The sequence below is a fragment of the Rhinopithecus bieti genome, unplaced genomic scaffold (assembly GCF_001698545.2).
Source record: "Rhinopithecus bieti isolate Rb0 unplaced genomic scaffold, ASM169854v2 scaffold_33903, whole genome shotgun sequence".
Lineage (NCBI taxonomy): Eukaryota > Metazoa > Chordata > Mammalia > Primates > Cercopithecidae > Rhinopithecus > Rhinopithecus bieti.
The window spans coordinates 1,105,330-1,122,709 of record NW_016814625.1 but is presented as its reverse complement, the minus strand read 5'-3'; the positions used below and the strand labels follow the sequence as shown (position 1 = coordinate 1,122,709).

The following is a 17,380-nucleotide window of genomic DNA, read 5'->3' as shown; positions in this document are numbered from 1 at the left end:
TTTATTTATTTTATTTTATTTTATTTTTTATTTTATTTATTTATTTTTTTTGAGACGGAGTCTAGCTCTGTCGCCCAGGCTGGAGTGCAGTGGCGCAATCTCTGCTCACTGCAAGCTCCGCCTCCTGGGTTTACGCCATTCTCCTGCCTCAGCCTCCCGTGTAGCTGGGACTACAGGCGCCCGCCATCTCGCCCGGCTAGTTTTTTGTGTTTTTTAGTAGAGACGGGGTTTCACCGTGTAGACCAGGATGGTCTCGATCTCCTGACCTCGTGATCCACCCGTGTCGGCTTCCCAAAGTGCTGGGATTACAGGCTTGAGCCACTGCGCCTGGCCAGAAATTTTAAGTTTTCCATTCACATGCCCTATTCAAAAGTAAATACTATTAAGTTTTTCCAGGTTCTTTATAGATTTCCCGTGTGTGTGTGCACGCGCGTGTGTCTCCCTCCATGGGGTGGGAGGGGTGAATAACACTACATTATGTGTACTATACTGTGGCATTCAGCCACAGAAATTTCTTAGTGGGTGGTTCTGTTAAAGTAATAAATACACAGGACTATAAAATGCTTGGCAGATCCCATCCAACCAAAATGAAATTCAAACTAGGTTTAAAAAAAAATAACAATTTAAACAGCCTAGGCATTTTGAACAGCTTTATTAATTTCAAATCTTTTGAATGCTTATTATTAAATGGGAAAGCTTTCATTATTGCCCCACATACTTATCAGGGAAATAAAACCTTTCCTTTCACTTGAAGTGTTTTGACAGAATTTCTGAAAACAAGAAAGGAAGGGCCTCCAGGGGAGAGCCAGCATACCAGGCAAATGAGATTCTGGCACTCCTGCTTAGGAGAGGGTCTATTTTCAGTGAGTTACTTACTGTGCCCAGTAGATATCACACAAAACCAGACTCTGCAATAAGAAGCAGGAGTTCTTCAGGCTACTTTTCTACGGAAGACTTTATAACGTTGAGTTACTTTAGGTTTTATAAAAAGTTATAGTGGTATTTAAAGACATCTTAGACACATCAAATAATAATCGGTAAACAATAAATCAAATAACAAAACTCAGCTATACTCTTTTTCTTTTTGTTCTTGTCTTTATTTTACAGGAAGGACTTTTGTGGTAAGAAATCTAGTAAAGTCTGGTGGCCAAGTCACCCTTTATTCTAAATATACACTGTCAGCTGAAAGTGGCTGTAGCACATGAGGGCCCAAAGTGTTGACATCAAGCTTCTGGAGCTGGGATACACCACTGGGCCAAGTGGACCACCAAACACACAGTGAAATCCTCGGGCTTTGACGGGGTCTCAAATGAACCTTCTATCAGAAACAGCATGTACAGATACAGCTTGACTAACTCCTTATACACAATGGATAGTCTATAAACATGCACTGAGTGAATGAATAAATGATTTTGAAAATCAGCATATTGTCAAGTTGTCCCCTGGTGACAGGTCACATTCCTAAGGATACTGAACAGAAAAGGGGATAATATATGGTAATATTTGCCTCCTATTTGCAAATTACTAAAAATAATTCAGTATTATAAAGTCCTCCGTGGAAAAGTCTTCCTTATTCATTCTTTTGTCATCCTCCTCTTTTTACCCATGGCAAATAACCAGTGAAGCTCATATCCCTGCCATGACTTTTTCTTCCTCTTGCACAACCTACATTCCTGACAATCCTGTTAAACTAATTTGCACTAAGGTCTAAATGACTGACACAGTTGAACCTATTCTATCAGGATTCTTTATTTAAAAAAAACACACACACACACACACACAGACATTCATCTTCAATCTTTTTAATGTCTCAGGATACTTTTATAGCCAGGTGAACCTTCTAGTACCTCTGAAATCACTGTGCAGCATGACGACCTCTGTGGCTACTCATGCACTAGGCTTTGCCCATACCTAGAGTTATGCACTGGTCTCATACCATTTACAGTGATTTTAAACTATACTCCTCAGCCATAATCTGAGGAAAGAGGACCAAAATATCAGTTTAATTCCAAGCTTTGCTTGGCCAGAAGGAAAGCCTCTTCTAGATACCCTACTGAAAACAAGTCAGTGGTAGGCACCCACTTTATTTACATAACAAAAGTCCCATATATAGTGTAGTCAGTCACAATACTTAAAAGATTAAGCTGAGGGTAAAAGCTGCAAACACTGATTCCTCATGCTATGTTACATAGTAATCTAGAATATCTGTGGCCCAGATGTAGACTAGTTAGCAGTTGTTAGGTATAACTATGGTTTGAAGAATTGCTTGTAGCTAATCATGACACACATATCTGGCCTGGAATGTATATTTTGTAGTGGCTTCTCTGAAGGGATTTGCAAATGGAATTATTTAAATATGCTTATCATTAGCAGTTTAAAAAATGACACTTATTTTGGCAGGAGATTAATTTTTAACTTGGCAGCTGTTTTCAGACAGATTGTTGTCAGGTTATTACAGTGACTAACTTTGAAGGAAGGAGGAAATTTATGGGAGATTATTATGTTTTCAGACCTTCAAGCTTACAATTCCCAAAAAAGGCAAATTTTCTGTCAACACTGAGATACGGGGCCTCAAAAATGCTGCAATGTTTACAATGCATCTTTAAGACCTGATTTCAATAATAACCCCACATGTCGAGAACTAAAAATATTCCTTAAAAGTGAAATTCTTCAAATATACTGTTCAATTGGTAAATTGGAGATTTATATGGAAGTACATTACAGAGGAGCAAGGTAATATATTGGAAAGGGCTCTGAACAGAAAGCTTGGAGACCTGCGTTCAGGTGCTAACTCTGAGATGATCACTAACCCGGTGGGCACCTGCAGATCTCGGCCTCAGTTTCCTCATCTGTTAGATGAGAGTATTTACAGAGGATCATTAAAGTGTTTTGGTGAAAAGTCCATGCACCTCTGAAACCAGCGCAGGTAGATCAAGTTTTGCCCAACTTGTCCTGTAATGCACACAAAGACCACAGGGTGTCTGTCTACCTAATGCAGAGCCTGGAAACCCACACACAGTTCCCAGATCCCATTGCCCCTAATTTTATTGTCTTGACGTTCAGTCACCGTTCGTTAGAAAGCCATGTCACCTAAAAGCCCAGACAATAAAACTGAGGGGAAATAACCCAAAATTATGTTTGGTTATTGGCTAGCAGAATAGAAAAGAGAAGGGCTTCTTGGAGAAATCTACTTTGAATTTATTAGCAAATTTCTAGTTTATAATATAAAGTAACAAGTCACAAATCAAATTTCTACGAAACATCAGGACACACGACAGAAATACCATAAAGTAGTCACCAATATTCCATTTGATTCCCTCTCATGAAAAAGAAACCCCAGATAATTATACTTCGAGCATCGTAGACTTAAGTCAGATTATTCTCAATCGGAAAAAGATGGCCCAAGACAACAAATTCACATCTTAGTTTAACGTAAAAAGCTCTCAGAATATACACTCTTCCAAAACTCTCAACCATAACCAACATGGAAATCTAATGTATTTTCCAACGAGAAGAAGCAAGAGTAAATTCAAAAATATATAACAAATGATTTAAACATTTTTTTTTTTTTTAACAAACAGGCAATCAGATTAAGATAGGTGAATTCATTAAAAAGATCCCCACTTGAATGTCTTGTAAGTCTTAAACGCAAATAATGTTCTTCAGTTCTCCCTTTGGGTCACATAAATCATAAATATAAAGGCACGTAAGAATTCTCCCGCTGCAAGACTCAGGATAAGATGGTAGGCATAGGTTTGAAACACAACAAAGAAGTCATACCTTGAAATCATATGTGGCATCTGGGTTTTCGTCACAGGCAATAACTTCTGGTGCCATCCAGTAGGGAGTTCCAATGAAAGTATTCCTCCTGCCCACAGTTCGATCAAGCTGGGCACTGACTCCAAAGTCCACTATTTAAGAGGAGAAAAGTAAATAAAGTCTATGAACTTAGGTTTTATAGAGCGATTAATGAATGTGAATTATTTTATTGTGGTAAAATGTACATAACCTAAAGTATATAATTTTGACCATTGTAACATGTACATTTCTGGGGCACTAAGTACATCCACATTGTTGTGCAACCTTCACCACTATCCATCTCCAGAATTTCTCATCTTCCCCAGCTGAAACTTTGTACCTATTAAACAACAGCTCCCAATTTCCCCTTGCCCCAACCCCTGGCAGTCATTCTACTTTCCATCTCTATAAATTTGACTATTCTCACTACCTTGTATAAGTGGAATCATACAATATTTGTCTTTTTGTGACTGGCTTATTTCATTTAGCATAATGTTGTCAAGGTTCATCCACATTGTAGCATGTGTTAGAATTTCCTTCCTTCTCAAGGTTGAATAATATTCCATTGTATGTATGGACCACATTTGGTTTATCTGTTCACCTGTTGATGGGCACCTGGGTTGCTTCTACCTTTTCTATACTGTGAATATGTTTTTAAACTGCATGTATAACTGGATGAGGTGTATCAATGAGGAAGGCACAAAGAGTTACATTTGGTTACACCAAGGCTTCACAAGGACCAAAAATAGGTGTTAAAAAAAAGTAACCTTAGTTGTCATAAAGGGTAGTATTTTGGGGATACGAGGCAAGTGATTAAAAGCAAAAGTCTGGAGTCAGACTCCCTAAGTTTGTATCTCATTTCTGCCACCTACTAGTGGTATGACCCAGGGCTAGTAGATCAACCTCTCTGAGCTTCGGTTTCCTAATCTGTAAAATGAGGATGATGACATCTACGCAGAGTTGCTCTGATGTTTATGAGAGATAATCCATAGAAAATTGTCTTGTATAGGGCCTGGCATATAATATACACTCAACAAGTAACTGTTAATTAGTGATGCAAGAAAGCTCTCAGGGTAGCTTATCTAGTTGATACATATATAACTGCTTAGCCTATACAATGTATACTTTTGTTTTTAAAAGAGAATATTCATGAGATGAGAAAGTTTGGCCCCAAATGTTAACTAAGAAAAAAAATGGGTATCATATATTTCAACAAAAAGGAAGAGCAAATGTTTGAGATATAAACATAGAAGATGTTTAAATCTCTTTGAAAATATACAATCATATGGACAGTGATCCTTTTCGAGATGACAAGTCACATATCCTACTGGATATTTTTCAATTCATGCTCTTACTCATATACACCAAGCAGTCAAATGCATGTGGTAATTCTCTACTTTATTTGGACAGTCCCAGATTTGTTGCAGAAAGAGCTCTAATAGATATGCCAAAGAAAAGGATTCTCCCACTGATGCAAGTGGGGGTAATCAGTACGCACCTAAAGGAAAATATTGAGCATTCATTTTGTACAGGAGCCCAAGGTAATAACAAAATCAATGTAAATATAACTTAAACCTACAGGAAGACAGCAGGAATTGATTATTCTGAATATGCCTAACCGGGTATATTTTCATGGAAAAAAATTGGGTCCTAGTGCTCTGTTATAGCAGCAACAATATAAACAAACTGTAAGATATAGGAGGCCATTTCAAAGTTTGTCACTTCTAATCTTTGCTGAAACAAAGAAACTCAATTATTTCTATATATTGATTAAGCAAGTGGTTCTGTTCCCACATTATATATAATTCATTCCTCAGAATGCCTTGAGAAAATATTTTTTAAAATAGACAAACATTTTCCTTTCTATTTTTAGGGCAATGCCCTCCAAATCCACAGTAGTAAATTAACATTAATCTTTTAGAGCTGTTAATATAATCTCATCACTTCCTGCAATTCCAAGGCTCACAGGATTCTGCTCTTACCGAGTTTAACTTCTGCATTTTCAGTCAGCAAGACATTTTGCCCTTTAATATCTCGATGAATCACTTTATGCTGGTGCAGGTGACTCAGCCCCTGGAGTGATGAAGAGTTAAGAAGGGTTAATAGGAGCAAAAGCCAACATGCCAATAAATTATTTTGAATGTTAAGGATCCAAAAACTTTACACTCACCCAGACATACTTTTCAGAATTATAATCACATCTTTCATGTTATCATAGTGCTCTTCTAACTGTAGGCAATTGATCAATATAAATTAAAATACACAGACAGTCCTTGCAATGCATGGTGCTGTGTTTAATGAAATGCTTGCATATCGGATCTGATTATCAGGTATCAGGGAACCACACAAGTGATTATATGGTTCCAATATGAACACGAGTTTCAGTTAATACTACTGTGAGAAGCGAGGACTGCCTGTATTTGCTAGTTTGAAAGAGAACCATCTACACATTCTCTGTATAGAAAACTAACCTGATGTAACTGAATCCCTGCATGATTTTTGGCAATATTTGAATTTAAAAGTTAAAATTTACTTTCTGTTACCCAATTTCATTGAATGATTGATTGATTGATTGAGATGGAGCCTTATTCCGTCGCCCAGGCTGGAGTGCAGTGGCGTCATCTGGGCTCACTGCAACCTCTGCCTCCCGGGTTCAAGCGACTGCCTCAGTCTCCAGAGTAGCTAGGATTACAGGTGCCCGCCACCACGCCAGGCTAATTTATTTTAGTAGAGACGGGGTTTCACCATGTTGGCCAGGCTGGTCTTGAACTCCTGACCTCAGGTGATCCACTCACCTCAGCCTCCCAAAGTGCTGGGAATCCAGGTGTGAGCCATAGCAGACGGCCTTGTTATACAATTTTAATTAAGCACAGTAAAATATTTCTCAGACCAGCCAAGAAATTTCCCATTGGCTTTAGCCATTGTGCCTTACATTTAAAAAGAAATACAGTTTCTATTTCCTTTGTTGGCATTTATCACTGTCATTTTTAGTTTATGCTATTTGTGACTTTGTGCTCATTATGTGAGATAATTATTCAGTGACAACTAAACCTGTTTGTGTTCCATTTCTTCATGAATTACTCTGTTTTTGGCCTCTTTGTGGTGTGAATTCTTTATACTCTAAAGTAGTCAGATATTTTTCAGATAAATTATAATCTAAAAGAATCTAAAACTGGAGTCTTAAAACAAATTATTTTATGCTAACACTTGATAATTCAATGTATCAGGTACCCAAGTGCACTTTATTATTTATAATTTTTTGTTCTTTTAATCTTCTCCACAACAACAAAGTCATGGTATGAAAAATGAGGTTGACAGGTAACAAAACAAAATGGATATCTGAATTCTCTTGTCAAAGAAATTCAGCATGAGAGTACAGAGGTCCAAGAAGACCCACATATACATTTAGAAATATCAGAAAACATAAACCATGTTATAGAAGGGTTTGAGGCACTGGTTTAGGTCTTAAAAAATTGCCTTTCTTATCTGTTCAGTTTGTCACAAGGTAGGCATCTAGCAGGTTTAAATGTGTGGTTTTCACAGTGTTTATGTACCCCCGAAGTGGCTGAAAGCAGATACCAGAGCATGGAAGTGAGTCAAAAGTTCTTCTAATGAGATCATACAATGCGTGGAGGTCGTCTCTAAAACCGCTTGTGGCCAGAGACCTTTGGGTGATCAAGTGTCTCTTCCAGTGAGTCATGTCTGAAATGCCGGTATCATTTCCGAGAATGTACTGGAAAAGGAGGAACGCCATTGTTTCCACACATTGAGAATGTGTGAAAGGTACTGAGAGATGCTCATGTGATGAAACATCTCTGCTGCTTTTAGAACCAAGATGAGGTCAAATGACTGATCCTCTGGAGGGCTCCCCAGCAGTGCAGAAAGGCGTATCAGGCAGAACCAGCCCTAGAGACCTGACAGGTTCTTGGCATCCACTGAGTGGTCAGGATGACTAAATAATCCATCATGCTCTACTGAATGAGCAAAATTTTAAGTCAGAAATTCAAAGTAAGTTTGCACAATGGCACATCAAAACAGAGACAAACGTCAGATGTGAAGGAAATCAACAGCCAGGCCTCCGTGTTTCCTCTCAAATTTGGTTTTGTGTTCTGTTTAAAAACACAAAATATATAATTTATATTTTTGCCTACCCCAAACCATGGATGTATGTGTTTTTTCTTAAGAGCTTTAATTGTTACATTTTTCCCATTTATATCTATAACCCAGTTGGAATAAATTTTTGAATATGGTATGTAGCAGGTGTCAAGTTTCATGTTTTCTTATGGATATTCAACTGATCAAGTACTATTTACTGATAAAAGCACCCTTTCCTTTGTCACAGACCAGGTGTCCATGTGATGTGGGTCTGGTTCCTGGATCCTTGATTCTGTTCCTTTGGCCATTGTCTAATCTTGTAACAATACTACTCTGTCTTAATTTATTAGTAGCTTTATAATAAATCTTGATAACTGGTAGCATAAATCCTCCAGCTTTGTTCTTCTTCTTCAAGATTGCCTTGGTTATTCTTAGCCCTTTGCATTTCTATATGTTTCAAAATCAGCTTTATAAATTTCCACAAATATACCTACAGGAATTTTAATCAGAAGTTTAATGAAACCATGGATCAAACTGGGTAGAAATGACATCTTAACAATATTGAGTAATCTGTGAGATAATATATGCCTCCATTTATTAAGGTCTTCTTTAATATTTCTCAGTGATATTTTGTAGTATAGAAGTCATTCACATCAATGTTATAATTTTAAAATTCCATTTTCTATTTGCCTTTTCCTAATTTGGTTTGCATTTAATGAACAGACATCGTCTTCTCATGCCTTCCTTCTTTTTTACTTCTATGCATTTCATCCATTCACCCAAAGCATATAATGCCTTCCTTCTTTTTAACTTCTATGCCTTCCTTCTTTTTAACTTCTATGCATTTCATCCATTCACCCAAAGCATATAATCTATCTCTCAAAGGCATACCTTGAACACACAGTAAAAAGTTTTAACTTTTGTTCCCTTAAATTAAGAAGGCAGAGCCTATAAATAAATAACAATGGCCAGGAAGATCCAGTAAGAATGCTCAGTAGACATAATAATCTCCATATTAGTAGGAAGGGATGATTAAGCTAGTCTGAATGAACTAAAATATGCCCAGTTACTTTCTTCTTCCTGAACTCAGCTCAGCAAATATGATACAATTGTCTAGATTTCCTGATTGGGGGATGTATGGGAAAACTGGGCAAACAGGCAGTCTTGTTCAGCTATTTTGATTAGTTTAAGTGATTAGGTCACGAAGATTTATTTTTAAAGGTAAAATCAGTTAAACTAGGTTGTATGTATAGGAATGACTAAAGTCACACAATCCTTATAAACTTTATATGGTGGGAAGGTATTACACCATTAGAGATAATATATTAATTAAAAACTTTCACAAACAGATAAATGAGTGATCAAAATATCTCTTTATGATCTAAAATCAGGTTTCTAATTGGAAACAGCATTGAAAATGAATCCCTTATTAAGATAAATCACCCAATGTCAACCTAAATGAAAATATGCTCATGGCCTATCTCCAGAACGGCGCTTACTTCCATCAGAGCAGATCTTCACACCAAATTACCACCAGCACCACCACCGATAGGATGAACTTTTAAAGAGTTTTTGATATGTTTATGAATTTCACTGGAAAGTCACAAAATTCAATCCCTCCTAAGATATCATGTGTTGCTTGGAGACTTTGGGAGGTGGGCCAGTCCCCACTCATAACCTACCCGTAAGATTTCCCTGCAGATGTATGCGATCCACTCCTCTTTCAACGTGTTACCCTTCGTGTTCTTGATCAGGTCGGTGACAGAGCCAGCACCACAAAACTCCATCACCAACTGGCAAAGGAAGCAAACAAGCCATTATTTTAATGATGCTTCACAGTTTCCATTAAGTTGGGGTAAGAAAGCACAAGCAACTGGCTGCTCTGGAATGCCATTCCTGCAAAGAAAAAGTAATCATTAAAAAAAAAAAAATAAAACACAAGCTTTTACCTTCATGTATTCCCAAAATGATATAAAGGAAACATTATTTTAAAATTTTTCAACCTGTAAGTTATAGTTGAAAATTGAGGAAACTCTCCATATTCTTTTTTTTTTTTTAATGGGAGCAGGTAGGTGACTCAGACAAAATTGAGAATATCTGTTTTTACTCAGCAGTCAAATTTTCACATAAAAGTAGCATTATTCCCCCTTCAGAAAGAACTGTGGTTCTCTAGGTGTCCCAACTTAGGGTTACAGAGGTGCACACTGTTTATGTTACTGGTTTGTAAGTGGCACTGTAGGCTGTCAGTGTAGGAACTATCTGTTTTTAATTAACTTCAGCGAATGTTCCCAGGAGGTTGGACACATCAAATAAATTCAATAAACAATAAACTCTAATTTAGCACCTTTCATGCAAAAGCTCCAAGCACTCTATGAATATAAACTCATTACAGTACTTAGCAACTTATAAAATAGGCAGAAAATAAACATCACCCTTACTTAATGGGGATGTAGAGACCATATGAAAAAAAAAGCCATCTATGTGCTTTTACATGCATTTTCTAGGCTTAGAAAAACACATCCATTTCCAGACTTTTACCTTCAAAAATATCTTCAACAAAGGTCACCTTACTATGTACTTATATATTTTTTATAATTATACAAAAAGAATTCAGAATAACTAGCAATCAATTCCTGACTTGGTAGTAGAGACAGAACTAAAATGGAGCCACAATAAAATCACATTGATGGCTTTGGCTTTGTCCAAATCTACATTCCTGATATTAGCACTATGTTTCCAGGTCCTAAAAGATACCTCATCAGGCTCCAAAATCTTCAGGCAGAAACTATATTTTCTTTTACTTTGTATACCTAATAGAAACAATAAAATCTCATGAGACTCATTTCATGAGTGAGTTTCCAAAAAAGCCTGTTCTGACTTGTCTTCTTATGATTCCACAAAGGCTAGGGAAACCTTTCCACCTCCTCCAAGAAGCCAGAGAAGTTTCAAGACCTATAAGTGTTTATAGGGAAATTTGGGAAGTGCCACAAGTAGACTACATCCCAACCAGATAAAAGTTGGGAAATTACAATATGTAATAGCCCAGAAACTATCAAAGACCACAAAATCATGTCAAAAAGGATTCAATTTGATGAGACTCCCAGTGGTGAAAGATGGGATAATTTGAGCATTGATAAGAATAATAGCTCCAATGTGTAGAAACACTTTAAATGTGCTTAATTAAATGCCTTAACAAAGTCACCCCCCACCCAAAGGATATGACTGGCACTGTTAGAAAAAAATAACGAACCAACTTATTTTGAGAGCTGGCAAATAAAAGGAAAGACTGAAGAGTCTATACTGCCTTTTTTATACAAATCTTACCACTGGGTAGTTGAATAATAAAAGAGGGACAGTTTCTCCTCATACAAAAGTAGGTATTCCATCTAATAAATGAAGAAGACATAGTAGAATTAGAATGCCAGCATTTTGTGCCTCCTAATAAGCTAGCAGACTCAGGCAGTGATCATCAATGACTGTTAACATTTTAAAAAGTAAATACAATTTGCCTCTTGATAAAAGAACACACATTACCTAGGAAGTAGTACTGCCAAAATAAAACAAAATCTGAACCTGATCAAGCCTCTAGCTCCAATCACCAATTTACAGGAAATTCAGAGGACTGAGGTACATGTAACATCATGGGGATACAATCAACAAAATCTAGACCAGGATACTAGTCAAGACAGAGTTTTTTCAACACTTAAATTGCAAGGGAGAAAAAAAGAGATGCAAAGAAAACCTACAGATTTAAAACACTTAAAAGATATACCAACAAATTGAAATGGGTGCACCATATTTAGATATTAATTTTTTTAAAAAAGAGATACTACAAATTTTGAGATAATTACAATTCTGAACACAGACTTAGATAGTTGATGATACTCAAGAAATCTGATTAATTTTTTTTTTTTTTTTGAGACAGAGTCTTGCTCTGTCGCCCAGGCTGGAGTGCAGTGGTCCCATCTTGGCTCACCGCAAGCTCTGCCTCCCGGGTTCACGCCATTCTCCCACCTCAGCTTCCTGAGTAGCTGGGACTACAGGCACCCACCACCACACCGGGCTAAATTTTTTTTTGTATTTTTGGTAGAGACGGGGTTTCACCGTGTTAGCCGGGATGATCTCGATCTCCTGACCTTGTCATCCGCCTGCCTCGGCCTCCCAAAGTGCTGGGACTACAGGCGTGAGCCACCATGCCTGGCCAATATTTTAAAGCGTAATGATGGTACTGTAGTTTTGCAAAAAGAAGTTCTTATCGTTTAGAGAAAAATGCTGAAATACTTACGGATAAAATTATATGACAGTTTCTTCTACAAATAGTGCTGAGACAACTGGATATTCACATGCAAAAAATGTTATACCTTTACCTTACACACTATACAAAAAAATAACTCAAAATGGATCAAATATCTAAATATAAGAGCTAACACGATAAAACTTTCAGGAGAAATCATAGGGGTGACTCTCCTTGACCTTAGATTTAGCAATGGCTTCTTAGATATGACAACAAATGCACAAGCACCAAAATTTAAAAAAAAAATAGAAAAAATTAATTTTATCAAAATTATAAACATTTGTGAATGAAAGAACACTATCAAGACAGTGAAAAGACAGCCCACAGAATGGGAAAAGTATTTGCAAATCACATATCTGATAAAGGTCTACTATCCAGAATATATAAGGAACTCTTATAACTCAATAATAAAAAGACAAGCAACCCAATTTAAAAATGGGAAAAGGACTTGAATAGACATTCCTCCAAAGAAGACATACAAATGGCTAACAATGACATGTAGAGATGCTTGATGTCATTAGTCATTAGGAAAATACCAAAACCACAATGAGATATCACTTTAAATCTACTAGGATGGATATTAATTTAAGAAGAAAAAAAGGCAGAAAATCACAAGTATTGGTGAGGATGTGGAGAAACTGGAACCTCTATACATTGCTAATGGTAATGTAAAATGGTACACGGTCACTGTGGTGAATAGTTAATGGGTTCCTCAATAAGTTACACATAGAGTTGACACATGATTCAGCAATTCCACTTCTAGATGTATACTCAAAAGAACTGAAAACAAGTGTTCAAACAAAAACTTGTACATGAATGTTCAAAGTAGCACCATTCACAATAGACAAAAAGCAGAAATAACCAAAATGTCCATCAACAGAAGAAGAGATAAACAAAATGTGGGATATCCGTACAACAAAATATTATTCAGCCACGGAACGGAATGAAATGCTGATGATGAATATGTGGATGAATCACGAAATCATTATGCTAAGTGAAAGAGAAGCCAGACAAAAAAGGCCATATATTGTATGGTTCCATTTCTATGAAATATCCAAAATAGGCAATCCATAGAGACAGAAGCAGACTAGTGGATGCCAGGGACTGGGGGCAGGGTAACAGGAATGACTACTTAATGGGTGCACAGTCTCCTTTTGGGGTGATGGAAATGTTCTGGCACTAGGCACTCATGATGATTGCGTAACATTGTGACTATATTTAATCATAATGAGTTATACATTCTAAAGCAGTTAAAATTTAGGTAAATTTTATGTTATGTTTATGTTATCAGAATTTTAAAAAATGATACAAGTTTTATTTCAAAATAACTAGAAGGGGCAACGTAGATGGGCATGTGGATGGGTGGAATTGGCCACTGGTTAAAGGCTGTTGGGGCTAGTTTTGGGCACATAGGTGTTCATTACACTGTTCTGACTATTTTTGTGTATGTTTAGGATTCTCCACGATACAAAGTTAAAGAAAGTCCCATTATGCAGCAAATCAGGGTTCAATGCCAGCAGGATGGACCAAAGAAACATCTTTTGGTAGCAGGAAACGAATATTTTCCTGAGTTAGCAAAAACATGTTTGTGTCCCTTCTCTAAATCCCATTTTGAAAAGTACATTGACCAGGCCTCCTGTGAATACATCCATTGCTCCTGTATCAGCTGGAGAAATGTCCCATCACTGAGCTCTATTAGGCCATGTAATTATAGCTCCCAAGGAAAGCAATGGAAGCCCAGTGACTCAAGTCTTTCAAAATTAGATTGGACAAAATACTTTCAAATATTCAGTAGGAAACAATCCTACTCTAGCCAGGCACTACTGTCAGTGATTTCTATAATTTGCTTTTCCATTCAGCTCCAGCTGAAGGCTGCTAAATTCCTTTCATCTCACTATGGAACAAAATGATTGTTAAATTATATAATGGAATTAAAAAACAAAAAAAAAAAGAAAAAAAAACAGCACTTGCTAGCAATCGGTTCCTACAGCCACACAGCAATGCTGATAATTACTGCCACCGCACAGCAGGGACCCTCCCTCCCCATAAGTAACCTCATCACATTAATAAACAGAAACAGAGCTCAACATGCCAAGCTCAGCAGTGATAAGTCAATAACTTCACATCTCACAAGTAAGAAATAATGGGTCATTAACATTCTCCCTGAAAGAAAGTTCTCAAAGAGTTCATACTGGGATAATAATATTTTCTAACATTTACTGAGAATTTACCATGTGCCAGGCACTGGATGAAGTGATTTACAAACGCTTCATTAATTCTTTTTCACCTGACTTCCTTTTTCTGTATTTGGAAATAGAGCTTAGTTACAGTCTGCCCTTTATCCATAGTCTACACTCATTAAGTAACTTGAGCACGGTGAAAGCACGTTGCTCCCTCAATTACTAGTTATGTGTCCTTGGGTATGTTCCCCAACCACCCTGAGCTTAGCACTGTCTCTCTCCCCACCACTACCACTCTGATAAAATACAAAATAAAAGCATCGACCTTACAGGTTTGATGTGAACATTAATTGTGTCTATGGATATAAAGCTCCTAGCAGCCAAAAATCTCAAGATGTATTTATGATGTTTCTATTCTTTGGTCTATTTTGCATTTATAAAAATGTAAAGAGTTTCTGACATGGAAGATAGCATCAATACCTCCTTAATGTCCACTTCACTTGGATGGTGAAGAGACAGGTCTGAAAGATGTTTGCAAAAGGCACTGGGCACATTTTTCTAAAACCTCTATTAATGAAAGGGCACCAGGGACACATGTCTTTTTTTTAAGTTTGTACCACACAGCAAGAAGACACAGTGGTGCATTCCAGAGCAATGGATCTTTTTATTTGGAAGGCAGTAGTGATGGGGGTGGGGGAATTTTAAAGGAATCTTACACTTGAAATGTTCACTCAACACCACCTAAATATATAACTGGGTCAGAAACTTAAATAAACATGCATACCACTTGAGAAGAAAGAAGGAAGGTCAAGTTGAAGGTGGTTGGGGGCAGGATGGGGACTTGGCCTGAACCTGGAAGAGGTGTCCATAAAAAGCACAGTGTGGAGCAACCAACTTATTAGAGAAAAGAATTGCTTGGATTATTTAGACTTGGGTAGTTATTACTATCTAAATAACAAAGGTTAATTTTTAAAAGCCAAAGAGTTCTGACACATCACAATTTGCATGGTTGATTCTCAGCAGTTTTTGTTAGTCGTCGTGTTTCTGACAAGTAGGATGTTTTCTCGTAGAGGCTGGTTGGGGTTACTCAGTATGCCTTCCTGTGCTTCTCCCCTCTCCAGGACAATATTTAAAGGGTCTTCAGCCTCAGCTGATTCCAGAAGACGTTTCAGAATACTGAGTCAGCACTGAGGTTATCTCTTCACAAGAGACAGGGGGCCTTTAGCATGGAATCACCAGATGTGGTCACTTCTAAACTTCCCTTTCCAGCCCTAATAACCTCTGAAAGAATTTTAAAAGATTTACTCTCAAAGGCAGTCAAAGGTTTGGATGATTCCTGGGGTCTCTAAAGTATTCACTCCCTTGCTAGTTTATTGGTTTTAAGTTCCTGTAATGAGAAACGAAGTCTTACAATGTTATTTTACAACTGCAGATTCTTACCCAGTACACCCTGACAGGAACTAATTCCTCCCAAATGTCACTAGTCAGTCACCCACAAGAATAAATGACTGCTAACACATCCCTTCTCTTTTACAGTAAAAGGAGGGGTTGGAGGCAGGGGGCAGGAAGAGATGCAAGCGGGAAGATGAAGGTCTTCCTAAAGTGAGAAGAGTTTGCACCAAGCAGTTTAAAGGGCACCCTAAGAAAATAATAGGGGCCAGGCAGGGTGGCTCACGCCTATGATCCCAGCACTTTGGGAGGCGAAGGCAGGTGGATCACCTGAGGTCGGGAGTTCGAGACCAGCCTGACCAACATGGAGAAACCCCATCTCTACTAAAAATACAAAATTAGCCAGGTGTGGTGGTGCATGCCTGTAATCCCAGCTACTCGGGAGGCTGAGGCAGGAGAGTTGCTTGAACCCAGGCGGCGAAAGTTGCGGTGAGCCAAGATCACGCCATTGCACTCCAGCCTGGGCAACAAGAGCGAAACTCTGTCTCAAAATAAATAAACAAATAAATATAAATAAAAATAAATAATAGGAAGAATAAACTTCCAAAAACACAATTCTGCAAAGACTTAACCCAGAAACATCAATGAGGCACAGAGTATTTTCATCATGTGTGGCTGAAAATAACCACAGATCTCATCTGCATGATTTATGATAGTGGAAACAAAGTCCAAACTCAGTAACTGTGGTACAGAAGGCTGCTTTATATGCAAAAGGTAGTTTAAGTCTCAAAATATAAAATGTGTGTATAGAAATACAAAATATAAAAATTGGTAGGTATACATATGAATACATGTATCATTTCAATCAATTGAAGTAAAGTAAAGCCTGGGAATTTCAAATTTTAAAAAGCAACTTCAATGGCCTTTTACATTCATTTTTAAACTAGCATGTACGGGGTGTGTGTGTGTGTGTGTGTGTGTGTGTGTGTATAAACTCTTGGCTTCTGAATTATATTTTTAGACTGGGAAAGAGAATGCTTGAACTATAAATTTTAAGACTTCCAAAGATAAAAAGATGAGTTCCAAGGATGGGAAGTGTCCTACACTTTGTAATAAAGCTTCTGGATAGTGAACAACTCTATACCTTCAACATGGATGGCAAAGACAAGTTTCAATATACTGAGCCAACTAGTATTTTTAGCAACAGCAAGTCTGCCCAAAGGAAAGGCCCACTACAAATGCTCAAGTTGCCTATGTCTAAAGAGACCGACAACCCAGAGTCAGTACGATAGCATTCAAGGAAATGTTATGGACATTAGCTGCATCTTGTATTTGGTGTCTGGAGTCAAATTTCACAGTATGCATGTAAAGTTTTCTGCATATATAGACATACATATATATTTTGTAGGAATAAGTCACTACATGTCAATATTGTCCAAAGATCCAATCATACAAGCTAACTTTAAGGTTGAAGAAATTTGCACCTCTGCATCTCAGAATGTTACACCCAAATAGAAGAATGTGGGATGAGGAATGGTGAGCCAGTTTTCAGATAGGTTGAAAATAGAAAAAGAAAAGAAATTGCTAGCTTTAGAGCATTTAGGACTAATCATCTTGATTGTTG

The 17,380-nt window shown here is 37.4% G+C and overlaps 1 protein-coding gene across 5 annotated transcripts in view; it reads right to left on the bottom strand.

Annotated features, from left to right (window-relative positions):
- TNIK (TRAF2 and NCK interacting kinase) overlaps positions 1-17,380 on the bottom strand; it is a 413,250-nt gene that overhangs the window by 127,559 nt on the left and 268,311 nt on the right. For all 5 annotated transcript variants that reach the window (XM_017851566.1, XM_017851567.1, XM_017851569.1 and 2 more), the window contains 3 exons: positions 9,576-9,686; positions 5,781-5,871; positions 3,781-3,911 (listed from right to left, as the gene is read on the bottom strand). In XM_017851566.1, the coding sequence (XP_017707055.1) occupies positions 3,781-3,911; positions 5,781-5,871; positions 9,576-9,686 (333 nt within the window). The remainder of the gene's footprint in view (positions 1-3,780; positions 3,912-5,780; positions 5,872-9,575; positions 9,687-17,380) is intronic.